General features: G+C 44.9%; 2 protein-coding genes across 3 annotated transcripts in view; both read left to right on the top strand.

Moving 5' to 3' along the window:
• The window catches only part of Rhoa (ras homolog family member A), a 34,515-nt gene extending 23,119 nt beyond the window's left edge, over nucleotides 1-11,396 (top strand). For both annotated transcript variants that reach the window (XM_052720920.1, XM_052720916.1), the window contains 4 exons: nucleotides 1,376-1,533; nucleotides 4,855-4,975; nucleotides 8,490-8,620; nucleotides 10,116-11,396. In XM_052720920.1, the coding sequence (XP_052576880.1) occupies nucleotides 1,378-1,533; nucleotides 4,855-4,975; nucleotides 8,490-8,620; nucleotides 10,116-10,289 (582 nt within the window). In that variant the 5' untranslated portion in view covers nucleotides 1,376-1,377 and the 3' untranslated portion in view covers nucleotides 10,290-11,396. The remainder of the gene's footprint in view (nucleotides 1-1,375; nucleotides 1,534-4,854; nucleotides 4,976-8,489; nucleotides 8,621-10,115) is intronic.
• Nucleotides 11,397-12,704: 1,308 nt separating this feature from the next.
• Nucleotides 12,705-13,819, top strand: Gpx1 (glutathione peroxidase 1). The gene is made up of 2 exons (XM_052720900.1): nucleotides 12,705-13,042; nucleotides 13,249-13,819. Exons 1-2 carry the CDS (start codon nucleotides 12,797-12,799, stop codon nucleotides 13,606-13,608), a joined length of 606 nt encoding a protein of 201 aa, XP_052576860.1. The 5' UTR covers nucleotides 12,705-12,796; the 3' UTR covers nucleotides 13,609-13,819.
• The last annotated feature ends 436 nt before the right edge of the window (nucleotides 13,820-14,255 follow it).

The raw sequence follows: 14,255 nt of genomic DNA on the forward strand, positions 1-14,255 counted from the left end.
CCTGTCTCGAAAAACCAAAAAAAAAAATAAATAAATAAATAAATAAATAAAATAAAATAAAGTAAAAAAGTCATGTCCCACTATGATTTGCGAAATTTATTTTTGAGATAACATATACTACAGCTTACACTGACCTGGAACAGACTAGGTAGACCTTATGGCCTTATGCTGGAAGTAAGCCTCCTGCCTGGACCTTCCAAGAGCTACCATGCCAAGCTGTGAAATTACTCATTTTCCAGATTGTTCATTGCTAGTGTATAAAAATACAATTGCTCTCTCTTGACAGGCTTTCTATGCTAGTGATCTGAACTCAGATCCTCATGCTTGAGGAACAAGCTTTTTACTAAGCCAGCCCCTTGACTGATTGGTGGATTATTTTGTTTTGTTTGTTTATTTTATGGTTGGTTGGTTTGGTTTGGTTTTTTGTTTTGAAACAAGGTCTTACTATGTAGCTCTGGCTGGCCTGAACTTACTTACTGTGTACACTAGACTGGCCTCAAAATCTCGTAGGTCTGCCTGTTACCATGCCCAGCCCATATCCTACATTATTCATCCTGATAATTTGTATGTGCTGTTTTTATTTGAGACAGAGTCTCATACTATAGTCCAGTCCCCCTACACCCTCAGCTCCTCAGTGCCAAAATTATAGGACAAGTTACTCTTCCAAGCTCTGTTTGGTTTTTTTGTTGTTGTTTTCACTTCAGTAGATTCCTTAAAAATTCTTACCGAATGGTTTTGGATAGAAGTAACAGGAACGAAGCTCTGCTTCATTCCCCATCTTATGGGATGTCCGTTAATCTTTCAATGTTAAGAAAAGTGTTTGGTGGGTTGGAGAGATGGCTCAGAGGTTAAGAGCACTGACTGCTCTTCAGGAGGTCCTGAGTTCAATTCCCAGCAACCACATGGTGGCTCACAACCATCTATAATGAGATCTGGTGCCCTCTTTTGGCTATTATACATAACAAATAAATATTTAAAAAAAAAAGAAAGAAAAAAGTGTTTGGTGTGTAGCTTTTAAATGCCAAATAGAACATTGTTCCAGAATTTTTTTAAATGATGTCTTTATTTTTATTTTATGTGCATTTTTTTTTTTTCCTGCATGCATGTCTGTGTAAGGGTGTCAGATCCTCTGGTACTGGAGTTACAGACAACTGTGAGTTGTCATGTGGGTACTGAGAATTGAACCTAGGTCCTCTGGGAAGAACAGTGCTCTTAACCACTGAGCCATCTCTCCAGCCCCTGTTCCAGAATTTTTAATTTGGGAACACTAACAGTACCCCCTTCCTACCCCCACAGCCAATAAAATGTTTCATAATCTATGGCTGCTTACCAATTCTTACACATTCTAGCTAATACCTTTTGTTTTATGTTTAAGCGATGGCTGCCATCAGGAAGAAACTGGTGATTGTTGGTGATGGAGCTTGTGGTAAGACATGCTTGCTCATAGTCTTCAGCAAGGACCAATTCCCAGAGGTTTATGTACCCACGGTGTTTGAAAACTATGTGGCAGATATCGAAGTGGATGGAAAGCAGGTGAGTTCAAGTTCTATAATAACTGATGTTTTTGTATGTTAGGTCCCTATTTAATCGAATTGGGCTTTTTTGTACACACTGTAGCAAAAATGTTAGAAACAGAAATCCATTTTACCCCCTGCCACCCTTCTTTTGGGATTTGGGTTGGTTGATTTATTAGTAGTTGGTTTGTGAGACAGTTTCATATAGCACAGGCTGGTTTCTATATCACTGGTTGAACCAAGGCTGGCCTTGAATCCCTGATTTGCTAGGCTCCATCTTGTTTATTTCTGAAATGGGGTCTCATATATTCAGGAATGTCTTTCCTCAGCCCACTGCATGAGATAATTGTACAGGTATGTGCAGTAATACTCAACTAGTGTAGTGTGTTAGATTAGAATATAGAGAATACAAGCTGGGCATGGTAATTGCATTTCTGAAACCCTACAGCATAAGTTCCAAATCCAGGGAGACTGGAGATGACAAAGTTAAATGCTCTTGGACAGGTGGTGGCGGCACACATCTTTAACCCAGCACTTGGTAGGCAGAGGCAGGTGGATCTCTGTAAGTTCGAGGCCAGCCTACAGAGTGAGTTCCAGGAAGCCAGTGCTACACAGAGAAACACGATCTAAAAAAGAAAGAAAGGAAAGAAATGTTCTTTCAGAGGACCTGAGTTCAGTTCCTAGCACCCACATGGGCGTCAGGCACATAGATGGTATATATACATACACACATACACACAAAACATCCATACACACATAATTTAAAAATGAGGTGGGTTTTTTTGTTGTTTGTTTTCCTTTTTGTTTTTGTTTTTCCGAAACAGGGTTTCTCTGTGTAGTTTTGGTGCCTGTTCTGGATCTCGCGCTGTAGACCAGGCTGGCCTCGAACTCACAGAGATCCGCCTGCCTCTGCCTCCCGAGTGCTGGGATTAAAGGCGTGCGCCACCACCGCCCGGCTTAACTTTTTTTTTTTTTTTTTTGGTTAAAAATGAGTATTTTTAAGTTGCAGATCCACCTCAGCTAGAGAGTAATAGGCTGCCCATTAAATAAATAAATAAATACAAAAATATATAAATAGGTGAGTAAATGGAACTGGGGATACAGCTCAGCTGATAGAATGAATACCTTCTGTTCAACCTCCAGCCCCACATAAACCAGATGTGGTGGCACATGTTTGTTTCTAGTCCTAGTGCTTAGCAGGTAGAGTCAGGAAAATCAGAAGTTGAAGGTCATTCTCAGCTAATAACAAGTTTGAGACTAGGTTGAAGTATACGAGAACTTATACCTACAGCAAAACAAAATATAAAGGTTTTCCAGTCTAGCACATGGCACACACATATAATCCCAGCACGAGGCAGGTAGATTGCAAGTTAGAGGCCAGAGTGGGCTACATAGTAAGCCCTGCCACCTAGAATGAAGTAATCCTGGTGGTACAGGCCTGTAGTTGTCAGAAGGTTGGGACAAAAGCCTTGCAATCAAGGCCAGCTTGACAACTTAGTGAGACATCTCAGAAAAAAAAAACACACGCACATGGGAGACTGCTTATGTAGCTCAATGGTAGAGTACTTGCCTAACATGCCTGAGGCCCAGTGCTGTGGGGACTGTGAGAACCAGTATATTCTTTGAGGGTGACCACCATTGCAGCATATTGCCACCTCAATCTGCATGGATGCTTGGAAGCAAGTTTTTCTATGGACCTGATAAGTAGGCTGATTTTGTTTGTTGTTTGTGTTTCGAGACTGGGTTTCTCTGTGTAACCTGACCATCCTGGAACTCACTCTGTAGACCATTCTGGCCTCGAACTCACAGAGATCAGCCTGCCTCTGCCTCCCAAGTGCTGGGATATAAGGAGTGAGCTACCACCACCTGGCCAAGAAAACTGGTGTTTGGCAGGTGTAACATATAGTGCCCCGTTTGTGATAAACTAGGTGGGAATTTGATGAGATCTTTTTGACTGCTGTCATGATACCCTTCTTGTCTAGGATTAGTATAACATACATATATACACTGATTTGAAGAAAGTATGGTTAGGTTAGTATTTTTGAAGCTTATTTCTCAAAGGCCTAGTGAATATTACTGATTTTGTTATGACATTCTATTTGTATAAAGTAACTATCAGGTATTGTATTTTTATAACTGTCCACTAAAAAGATAGTTTTGGCTGCCAACAATATATTCTCTTTGACGTATTATCTTAGCCTGGATATCTTAGATTAACCAGGATCTTGCCCATAGGAAATTTATTGACGAGATTGAATATGTATCTCAGTTGGTAGAGTTTTTACCTAGCATGCATGCACTTTATAAAAAAAGAAATATAAATTAGCACTTTTTACTAAAGTCTTTGAGTAGTGGTCCATAATTACCTTTCCTGTCCTGTTAATTTTGAACATGACTTACCCAAGAAAGACAGGAGAGTTCTTCATTCAATAAGAGGCCTCTGAAATAAGGAAGTTTGATCTGAAAAATGTATCCATAGGTACTGTGGTTCAGAGTGACTCAGGAGCCACTGAATGAGAAAAATTAGTCTATTACTCAAAGATTGATTTACCTTCTTGAGTGTCCGCTTTCTTTCATAGCATAATGTGAATCTAATAAATGCTTTTGTAAAAATTATTTCCTTTAGTTTTTTTGAAATTATAATTACATTATTTCTCCCTTCCCTTTCCTCCTTCTAAACCTTCCTAATGCTGTGACCCTTAACAGTTCCTCGTTATGTGACCATAAAATTTTGTTACTACTTCATAACTGTAATTTTGCTAGTTATAAATCATAATGTAAATATCTGATACGTAAAATATCTGATACATGACCTCTGTGAAAGGGTCATTTGACCCCCTGGTTGAGACTTGCTGCTCTAAACCCTCCCATATACCCCTTCTTTCTCTTCAAATTCATGACCTCTTTTCATTGTGTGTGCATGAGTATTTCTAATTATATAAGTACGACGTACTCAGTCTGTATAATGTTAACTTTGTTTTTTAGAGCTGCCCATTTGGAATTGATAACTAGTTGGTGTACTCTTTTCTGGGGAAGGCTGCTTCTCCAGCTTTCAACTGGAGTTGTCCTTAGTTCTTTGTGCAGAGTTTTATAAACTACAGTGTTTTATTAACTGGACATTTTGAATTGTAGCACTTTGTTCTGTTTATAAATTTGCTATTTTGATAAAATAATACTGTTTAAATACCCTGTATTTAGATTTGATTCTCAGAAAGATGAATAGCTGTTTTTTACTATTTTGAATAGTCTTCTGTTTGAATGTATATAGTGAGTGACCCTTTTTTGAAAAATGGGTAGTAATAATAACATTGCACTTCTGTGGTTGTTTTTCCTGTCACAGGTAGAGTTGGCTTTGTGGGACACAGCTGGACAGGAAGATTATGATCGCCTGAGGCCTCTCTCCTATCCAGACACTGATGTTATACTGATGTGTTTCTCCATTGACAGCCCTGATAGTTTAGGTGAGTAGCCTTGCAGGCTGGTTGGTTGTCACTGTCTTTTTAGATGGGAAAGATCTGTTTTTTGGGTCCTTTTGGGTATCAAGTGGTTGAAAAACATATATCCTGACATTCTTTCAGAAAATGAATCATGCCAGGTAGTGGTGGCACATGCCTTTAATCATGGCACTTGGGAGGCAGAGGCAGGGGGATCTCTGTGAGTTTGAGGCCAGCCTGGTCTACAGAGTGAGTTCCAGGATATCCAGGATTTTAGCTAAAGTTTTTCTGCCTGGCCCACAGTCAGGACAAATCTCTCTCACCTGCCAGTCCCACAGCCGCTCAGACCCAACCAAGTAAACACAGAGACTTATATTGGTTACAAACTGTATGGCCGTGGCAGGCTTCTTGCTAACTGTTCTTACAGCTTAAATTAATCCATTTCCATTAATCTATACCTTGCCATGTGGCTCATGGCTTACCGGCATCTTCACATGCTGTTTGTCATCATGGTGACTGGCAGTGTCTCTCTGACTCAGCCTTCCACTTCCCAGCTTTATTCTCCTCCTTGTCCCGCCCACACTTCCTGCCTGACTACTGGCCAATCAGTGTTTTATTTACCAACCAATCAGAGCAACACATTTGCCATACAGAACATCCCACAGCATAGGATAGCCAGGGCTACACAGAGAAACCTTGTCTCAAGAAACAAATACAGGGGCTGGAGAGATGGCTCAGAGGTTAAGAGCACTGACTGCCTTTCTAGAGGCCCTGAGTTCATTTCCCAGCAACCACATGGTGGCTCACAACCATCTGTAATGAGATCTGGTGCCCTCCTCTGTATACATAATAAATAAATCTTTTTTTTTTTTTTTTTTTTTTTTTTGGTTTTTCGAGACAGGGTTTCTCTGTGTAGCTTTGCGCCTTTCCTGGAACTCGCTTTGGAGACCAGGCTGGCCTCGAACTCACAGAGATCCGCCTGGCTCTGCCTCCCGAGTGCTGGGATTAAAGGCGTGCGCCACCACCGCCCGGCTAAATAAATCTTTTTAAAAAAAGAAAAAAAGGCCGGGCGGTGGTGGCTCACGCCTTTAATCCCAGCACTCGGGAGGCAGAGCCAGGCGGATCTCTGTGAGTTCGAGGCCAGCCTGAGCTACCAAGTGAGTCCCAGGAAAGGCACAAAGCTACACAGAGAAACCCTGTCTCGAAAAACAAAAAAAAAAGGAAAGAAATACAGAAAAGGAATTATGATACTCAGGGTTCTGGAGCCTTTTGATTGGAGCGTGAGCTGTCGTGTCCGCCTCGACCAGCAAGGAAGACGCAACACCAGGCTCTTTATTCAGGAACCTTGAGACAATCTTCTGACCCCGGGGAAAGCCATCTTCTTCTCCTCCTCCTCCGATCTCCCCCGGGGAAAGCCAGCCCACGCTCTTTATAGCCACTGGGCAATCAACCCCATAGTGCCACGTGGACAATGCCCATAGGGTCAGACATACACAAGCAAGCCAGATTAGGTCCAGATGTGCGGAAGCAAGCCAGATCCTAGCCTTAGCCAAATAAGGAGCACCTGCCATCGGGAAGGCGGTAGCCGGACGCCGGCGCCATCTTTGAGGCATGGCCGTGCATGGTTCTCTACAGTGAGCCTGTGGGTTTCATTTCGTTCTAGGTCTCTCTTGACTTGTGTGTGTTCACATGGTGGGGATTAGTGAGGTGGCTCAACAGGTAAAGAGTCATCTGTCACCAAACCTGATGACCTGAATTTGGTCCCCAGCACCTCCACAATAAGAGAGAAATGACTCTTGCAAATTGTTGTCTGACCTCCTCAGATGTACTGTGTTGCACGTGTGTGCCCATACCGGTACACACTAGTAAGTGAGTAATAGATTGGAGAATAGTAATGAGTGAGAGAGTTTTAAAAGTGTTTTCACACTGCTAAAATTAAATCTCAGGGTCTCCCACATGCTTAGAAATTGCCCTGCCAGTCCTTCTAGGTGTAGTGCTGTGTGTAAATGTGTAATTTGGGCCTGGTGAGACTGCATAGAGGGTAGAAGTGCTTGCCCCCCAGTCTGAGGACCCGAGTTCAGTCCCTGGGACTTCAAAATGATAGAAGCAGCACACCTGCAAGTTGTCCTCTGATCGTGACACACAGTGACACAGTGACAGCCTCCACACAGACACATAGACAGACAAACAAATGCACACATGATAACTAAATGGAAAAGGTCTCTAATGCAGTGGTGTATCTAGGACCAAAATTGGCTGCCTGCCTTTTTTTTTTTTTTTTCTTCTTTTGAGTTTTTTGAGACAGCTCTGACTATCCTGGAACTCAATTTGTAGACCAGACTGGCCTCTTACAGAGATCCACCTGCCTCTGTCTCCTGAGTGCCAGGATTAAAGGTGTGCCTCGTTACCACACAGTGGCCATGGCAACTCTTTTAAAGGAAAACATTTCATTGGGGCTGGCTTACAGTTTCAGAGGTTTAGTCCGTTATAATATATCATGGCAGGAAGGAATCATGGCGGTCTGCAGGCAGCATCAGGAGACCGCCATACTAGGCCTAGCTTGAGCATATAAAAGCTCACCTCCACCATGATGCACTACTCCAGCAAGGCCACACCTCCTAGTAGTGCCACTCCCTATGGGCCAAACATTCAAACTCATGAGTCTGTGGGGGCCATTCCTAATTCAAACCACCACAGGAATAAGAGCAAGGTAAAAAGAGAACATGACCTTGGCAGCTGTGGTCTTTCTACCAGCAAGGACAGACATGGCCTGTGGTGAGCCTCTCTCTGTGGGACAGAATCCAGAGCTCTGATTTGGGTCCCAACCCCTGAGAAGCTTAGCAACACTCTTGTTTTGTTTTTTTGAGACAGGGTTTTTCTGTGTAGCCCTGGCTTTTGGAACTCGCTCTGTAGACCAGGATGACCTCTGCTTTCTGAGTGCTGGGATTAAAGATGTGTACTGGCCACCACCCAGCTGATTTTGCCTTTTTCTATGATTTTGAGGTTAATGGATTATTATTATTATTATTATTATTATTATTATTATTATTATTATATAGGGCTCCAATTTTTTTTATTGTTTGTTTTGTTTTGTTTTGTTTTTCTGAGACAGGGTTTCTTTGTGTAGTTTTGGTGCCTATCCTGGATCTCACACTGTAGACTAGGCTGGCCTCGAACTCACAGAGATCTGCCTGGCTCTGCCTCCCGAGTGCTGGGATTGAAGGTTTGTGTCACTGCTATCCAGCTAGGGCCCCAAATTGTGTGCGTGGGCGTGTGTGTGTGTGTGTGTGTGTGTGTATATACACATGCCATGACACACATGAAGGTCCGAAGACAATAAGCAAGAGACGGTTGTCTTCTAAACACTTGGGTCCCAGTTGTGGCAAGCACCTTTACCTGCTAAGTGATCTTGCCAGCCTCCAATGTGCTTTTGAAACAACAGTGGAAAAGAAAATGCCCTGGTAGTTTAACCCAGGGTTCTTGGAGGTCTTCAAAATGGGATTAGAATTTATTCTCAAATTCTGTACATTTTTTCTTTCAGAAAACATCCCAGAAAAATGGACTCCTGAAGTCAAGCATTTCTGTCCCAATGTGCCCATCATCCTGGTTGGGAACAAAAAGGATCTTCGGAATGATGAGCACACAAGACGGGAGTTAGCCAAAATGAAGCAGGTATGGTGTGGGTGTAGGAGGAGCTGGAGTGAGCAGGGTCTCACTGTGAGCAGGGTCTCACATGTGTAACCTTGGCTGGCCTGGAACTCGGAGACCGGCTTACCTCTGCCTTATGAGGGCTGAGATTAAAGGCCTGCACCACCACCACTAGCTTTCCTATAGTAGTCTTAAAAGTTATCACCCAAAAGAAACCCTCACAAACCATACTGTTTTAGAATCCCAGAAGTCGTTCTCTGCCCACGCAGCCTTTCCTGGCTGGGGCCTGACCACGGGGATTCCCTAAGGCTCCTTATTTACTGAGATGGGGTGTCTCTTAGGAGTTAGCCCTGCTCCTAAGAAGGGCCACCCTGGAAACGAACCACCCCAGTAGCAGTTCTGCTTTAGATGCAGACACCTCCTTTCCCTGTCCAGTGGCCAAAGGATCAGGAAATCCTAAAGGTAGTTAGTCCACAGACAGAAGGTCCAAATTCCATTGCAATAAATAAATCTCATCCTTTCAGATGCCAGGTGCTCTAAAGAGCTTCTCTGGTGAAGGAGTGTTAATGTCTTCAACCCACAGAAACGCACTCCTCACCTCAGTGTCATGGCCAGGCACTAGACATTTGTGGGTATTTGGTCTCTATAAAACTAGATACAGCCGGGCGGTGGTGGCGCACACCTTTAATCCCAGCACTCGGGAGGCAGAGCCAGGCGGATCTCTGTGAGTTCGAGGCCAGCCTGGACTACCAAGTGAGTCCCAGGAAAGGCGCAAAGCTACACAGAGAAACCCTGTCTCGAAAAACCAAAAAAAAAAAAAAAAAAAAATAGATACAGGCAGTAAGTTTTTTATTATCATTTATTTATCATTTTTATTATCATTATTTATTATCATTTATTATCATCTAACTTGTTGCCCCCTTACACTGTACTCAATAAACTATTCTTGGGCTGGGAGTACAGCTCAGTGGCTTGCCTAGCACCAATGTATAACAAAAAAGGTTACAGCTTGCTCTGGATTCCTTACTCAGTCTCCCAGTTTCTGTGACCTCTCTCTGCCTATAATTAGAGAACAGGTTTAGCTGGGCGATGGTGGCGTGCGCTTTTAATCCCAGCCCTCGGGAGGCAGAGGTAGGAGGAAGATCTTTGTGAGTTCAAGGCCAGCCTGGTCTACAAAGCGAGTTCCAGGAAAGGTGCAAAGCTACACAGAGAAACCCTGTCTTGAACCCCCCCCCCCCCCAAAAAAAAAAGAGAGCAGGTTTAATAGACATAATAGTTTCTGGGTATGCATATAAGTTTGAGAATTTTATAAAACAGCTTAAATCTGGGTCGCTTGAATTTTTTTTAGCCAAGAGTGGTGCCATGTACCTGTAGTCCCAGCTCTTTAGGAGGTTGAGGCAGGTCATCCTCAGCAACATAGTGATACCCTGTCTCAAACAAAACAGTTGAGAAAACAATCTTAAACGCTGTATATCTCTATGAGTAACACTTAGCTGAAGCACTCTTCTCTCTCTACTAGGAGCCGGTAAAACCTGAAGAAGGCAGAGATATGGCAAACAGGATTGGCGCTTTTGGGTACATGGAGTGTTCAGCAAAGACCAAAGATGGAGTGAGAGAGGTTTTTGAAATGGCCACGAGAGCTGCTCTGCAAGCCAGACGTGGGAAGAAAAAATCTGGGTGCCTCATTTTGTGAAGCCTTGTGCAAGCACAGCCCTCATGCGGTTAATTTTGAAGTGCTGTTTATTAATCTTAGTGTATGATTACTGGCCTTTTCATTTATCTATAATTTACCTAAGATTACAAATCAGAAGTCATCTTGCTACCAGTATTTAGAAGCCAGCCATGATTATTAATGATGTCCGACCTGTCTGCCCAGCCAGGGTCTTTCTGACACTGCTCTAACAGCCCTCTCTGCTCTCCACCTGACACCAGGCGCTAAGGCAAAGGAGTTCTTAACTTCTTGCTTCTTTCTAGAAAGAAACAGTTGGTAACTTTTGTGAATTAGGCTGTAACTACTTTATAACTAACATGTCCTGCCTCTCATCTGTCAGCTGCAAGGAACTCTGGTGAGTCACTACTTCAGAGCTTTCCTCCTTAACAGACCCATTGGCAGAGCTCTGGGGAAGGCATCCAGTTTTTTGAAAACTTGCTCAGCCAGAAAGGCCCAAGTCCACACAGCTGTGGCAGAGTTACAGTTCTGTGGTCTCATGTTAGTTACCTTATAGTTACTGTGTAATTAGTGCCACTCGATGTATGTTACCAAAAATAAATATATCTACCCCAGACTAGATGTAGTATTTTTTGTATAATTGGATTTCCTAATACTGATATTTGTCATTCCCACAGAAAATGTATTGTTTTCTTTTTTTTCTTTTTTTCTTTTTTTTTTTTTTTAAGAACGTGTATTTGGAAATAAAGTCAGATGGAAATTTCATTTTTTAAATTCCCATTTTTTCACTCTCTCTAATAAAATATGGCCATAACTTCCCTATTCAACCCTATATATCATCCCAGTACCCCTTTCCAGACTGGACTAAGTAAACAGGACTTTGGTTTCACGCCTGAGGCAGTTACTCCTTGGAGGTGGCATGGCCTTTCTCACCTGACTGCAGGGTCTGGCTCTCTCTCAGTCACAGTGCTCCTTTATCCACACTGTATCCAAGTCGCCTCCCAGAGGAGCCACCAGTTCTTGAGGGTGGCAAGGGAGGTTTTCTCTTCTCTCCAGCTGACTAAACTTTTTTTCTGTACCAGTTAATTTTTCCAACTAATAGAATAAAGGCAGTTTTCTAAACTTCCTGTATCCGAGTGTGTGTTTTGCTTTCAACTGGGCTAGGGGCAGGAAGATGGGAAGATAGCCTCACTGGCCACCTCTCCCTGGAGAGGTTCCTTATGTCACACCAGCTCCTTCCATCCTCACACTAACCTGGCTCCTCCCAAGAACGTACAACGACTCTCCTGTACACATTTGAATCTGAAGAGGAGTGGAATGCCGTAGTGAGATGAAGGAGGGACCTGGGGGCAGAAAAGTAGAGTTAAGAGTGCTTGTGCAGGGTACTGAGAAGGGCTGCCTTGGAACTGAGTGCCTCTCTTGTCTAGCCTCCAGTTTACTCTCTCTGAAAGTAAACGGCCCCAAGAACTCACCCTGACATCCAGTCTTCAGTGCTAGTAAAAACACTGCACAGCCGGGCAGTGGTGGCTCACACCTTAATCCCAGCACTCTCTGCGCCGAGTTCGACATCAACCTGGTCCACAGCGCTAGCTCCAGGACAACAAGATTACATAGAGAAACACTGTCTCGAAAAACAAACACCACAGAGCCAGGCCTGGTGGTCCAAGCTTTAGTTTTTAGTCCCAGCACACAGGAGGCAGAGGCAGGAGTCTGATTTCAAGGCCAGCCTGGTCTACATTTCGAGTTCCAAGACAGCCAACGTGACAGAGAAACCCTGTTTCCAGGCTCCTTTACCCTCCACAAAAAGCACTACACATGCCTTTAATCCCTGCGTTTGGGAGGCAGAAGCAGGTGGATTTCTGAGTCCCAGGCCAGCTTTTTCTGGTTTTAAAGCTGTACAACTTTTGGGCGAGAAATGGCTCAGCAGTCTAAGAGCACTGACTGCTCTTCTAGAGAACTCAGGCTTGATTCCTAGCACCCACATGGCAGCTCACAACTGTAACTCCAGGATTCAACACCCTCACACAGACATACATGCAGGCGAAACAGCAATGCACATTAAAAAAAAAAAAAAAAAGCACCCCACCCTGTACAACCTTATGACTGGAAGGGTAAAGTTGCACAATGTAAGGGAGGCACGGTGCGTGAGCTGCTTCAACTGCTGATACAGCGGCCAGCTCCCTAGGTGGGACCCTAGACTAATTAAGAAACCGTCGAGAAGTCAGCCAGAGCTGGAGGCTCCGGGCCTTGGCGGGAGCTTAGGCGGCTGCCTCAAAATTAGTGATACATCGCCTGAGCTAGACCAGACGTGCCCAAGGCTCTGCCAGGCGCTTCAGCCCGGCCGCACCCTCTGGCCTGTCCTTAGCTGGGGGAGGGTAGAGGCCGGATGAGGCGGAACCCTGGGACCTAGAGCGGGCTGTGGGCCGGAAAAAGCGGATGCCACGTGACCCCAGCATCAACCATTAAAGGGAGGTGCTGGACTCAGACCGCGTTAGTCTGGATTCTGTTTGGAGTTCCGCAACTCTTGCAGTATGTGTGCAGCTCGGCTCTCCGCGGCGGCTCAGGCCACCGTGTATGCCTTTTCCGCGCGCCCGCTGGCGGGCGGGGAGCCTGTGAGCCTGGGCTCCCTGCGGGGCAAGGTGCTGCTCATCGAAAATGTCGCGTCCCTCTGAGGCACAACGACCCGGGACTACACCGAGATGAACGATCTGCAGAGACGCCTCGGGCCTCGTGGCCTGATGGTGCTCGGTTTCCCGTGCAATCAGTTCGGACATCAGGTGTGCGGACAGGGTGGGGCGGACATGGGCCCAAGGTCGCCAGAAGCGGGACACCCGCTCACTTTCCCTCTGGTGCTGGTAGCAGTTGGAATTCAGGCCTGTCCTGGGGGTTGTGTAAGGAGGGCAACTTCCTGGTGACTCATGGGAAACTCCTGGTTTGCAGTTAGAAGGTCCATGTTTTCTAACATTGCCTTTGTTCCCCCTAGGAGAATGCCAAGAACGAAGAGATTCTGAATTCCCTCAAGTATATCCGACCTGGTGGGGGGTTCGAACCCAACTTTACATTGTTCGAGAAGTGCGAGGTGAATGGTGAGAAGGCTCACCCGCTCTTTACTTTCCTGCGGGAGTCCTTGCCAGCACCCAGTGACGACCCCACTGCGCTCATGACCGACCCCAAGTACATCATTTGGTCTCCGGTGTGCCGCAACGACATTGCCTGGAACTTTGAGAAGTTCCTGGTGGGCCCCGACGGTGTTCCAGTGCGCAGGTACAGCCGCCGCTTTCGCACCATCGACATCGAACCTGACATAGAAGCCCTGCTGTCCCAGCAGCCCAGCAGCTCCTAAGGCGTTCCTGGCATCCGGGCTTGGTGATCACTGGCTGCACTCTGGGGGGAGTTCTTCCATGATGGTGTTATCTCTAAATATGCATGGAGAAACACCTGATTTCCAGGGAAATACCCTCGGATGGGCACTGGTCTTGTCCATCCCCGCTGCCTTTCTGCCTAAACAAAGGTGATTTTCACCACTAATAAAGAGCTGAATGTCAAGAACTGTATGTGTCCTGTGTCAATGTCACCTTTTTTTATAACCTCATTGTCAGGATAAGGACTTAGTACCCAAGTCTCAACTTCCTTTTTGACTGCATCTTGTGCTTTTCTTTCTCCCTCTACCAGGACATGCTTAAGGGTGGTGTGGAGTCCCTGTTACGGCAGAGTCCTTACTCCAGAAAGAGGAAGGCAGTAGGCTAGGGCAGTCTAATGGTTAGGGCCGCCCTAACACCAAGAGTCAACTTCTCCTTTCTGAGTTTTGTTGGATTCGGAAATGACCCTGTGCCCCTTGTTACCTTAAGACCCAAATCAAGGGTTGGGGATTTAGCTCAATGGTAGAGAGCGCAAGTGAAAAGACCCTGGGTTTGGCCCTCAGCTCTGGGAGAAAAACCAAAAATGAAAAAAGCTCTAGAGTCTAGATCTTTGCCCAAGTGTTAAGGCCCA

Source organism: Peromyscus californicus, unplaced genomic scaffold (assembly GCF_007827085.1).
Source record: "Peromyscus californicus insignis strain IS unplaced genomic scaffold, ASM782708v3 Scaffold_11__1_contigs__length_118956290, whole genome shotgun sequence".
Classification (NCBI taxonomy): Eukaryota; Metazoa; Chordata; class Mammalia; order Rodentia; family Cricetidae; genus Peromyscus; species Peromyscus californicus.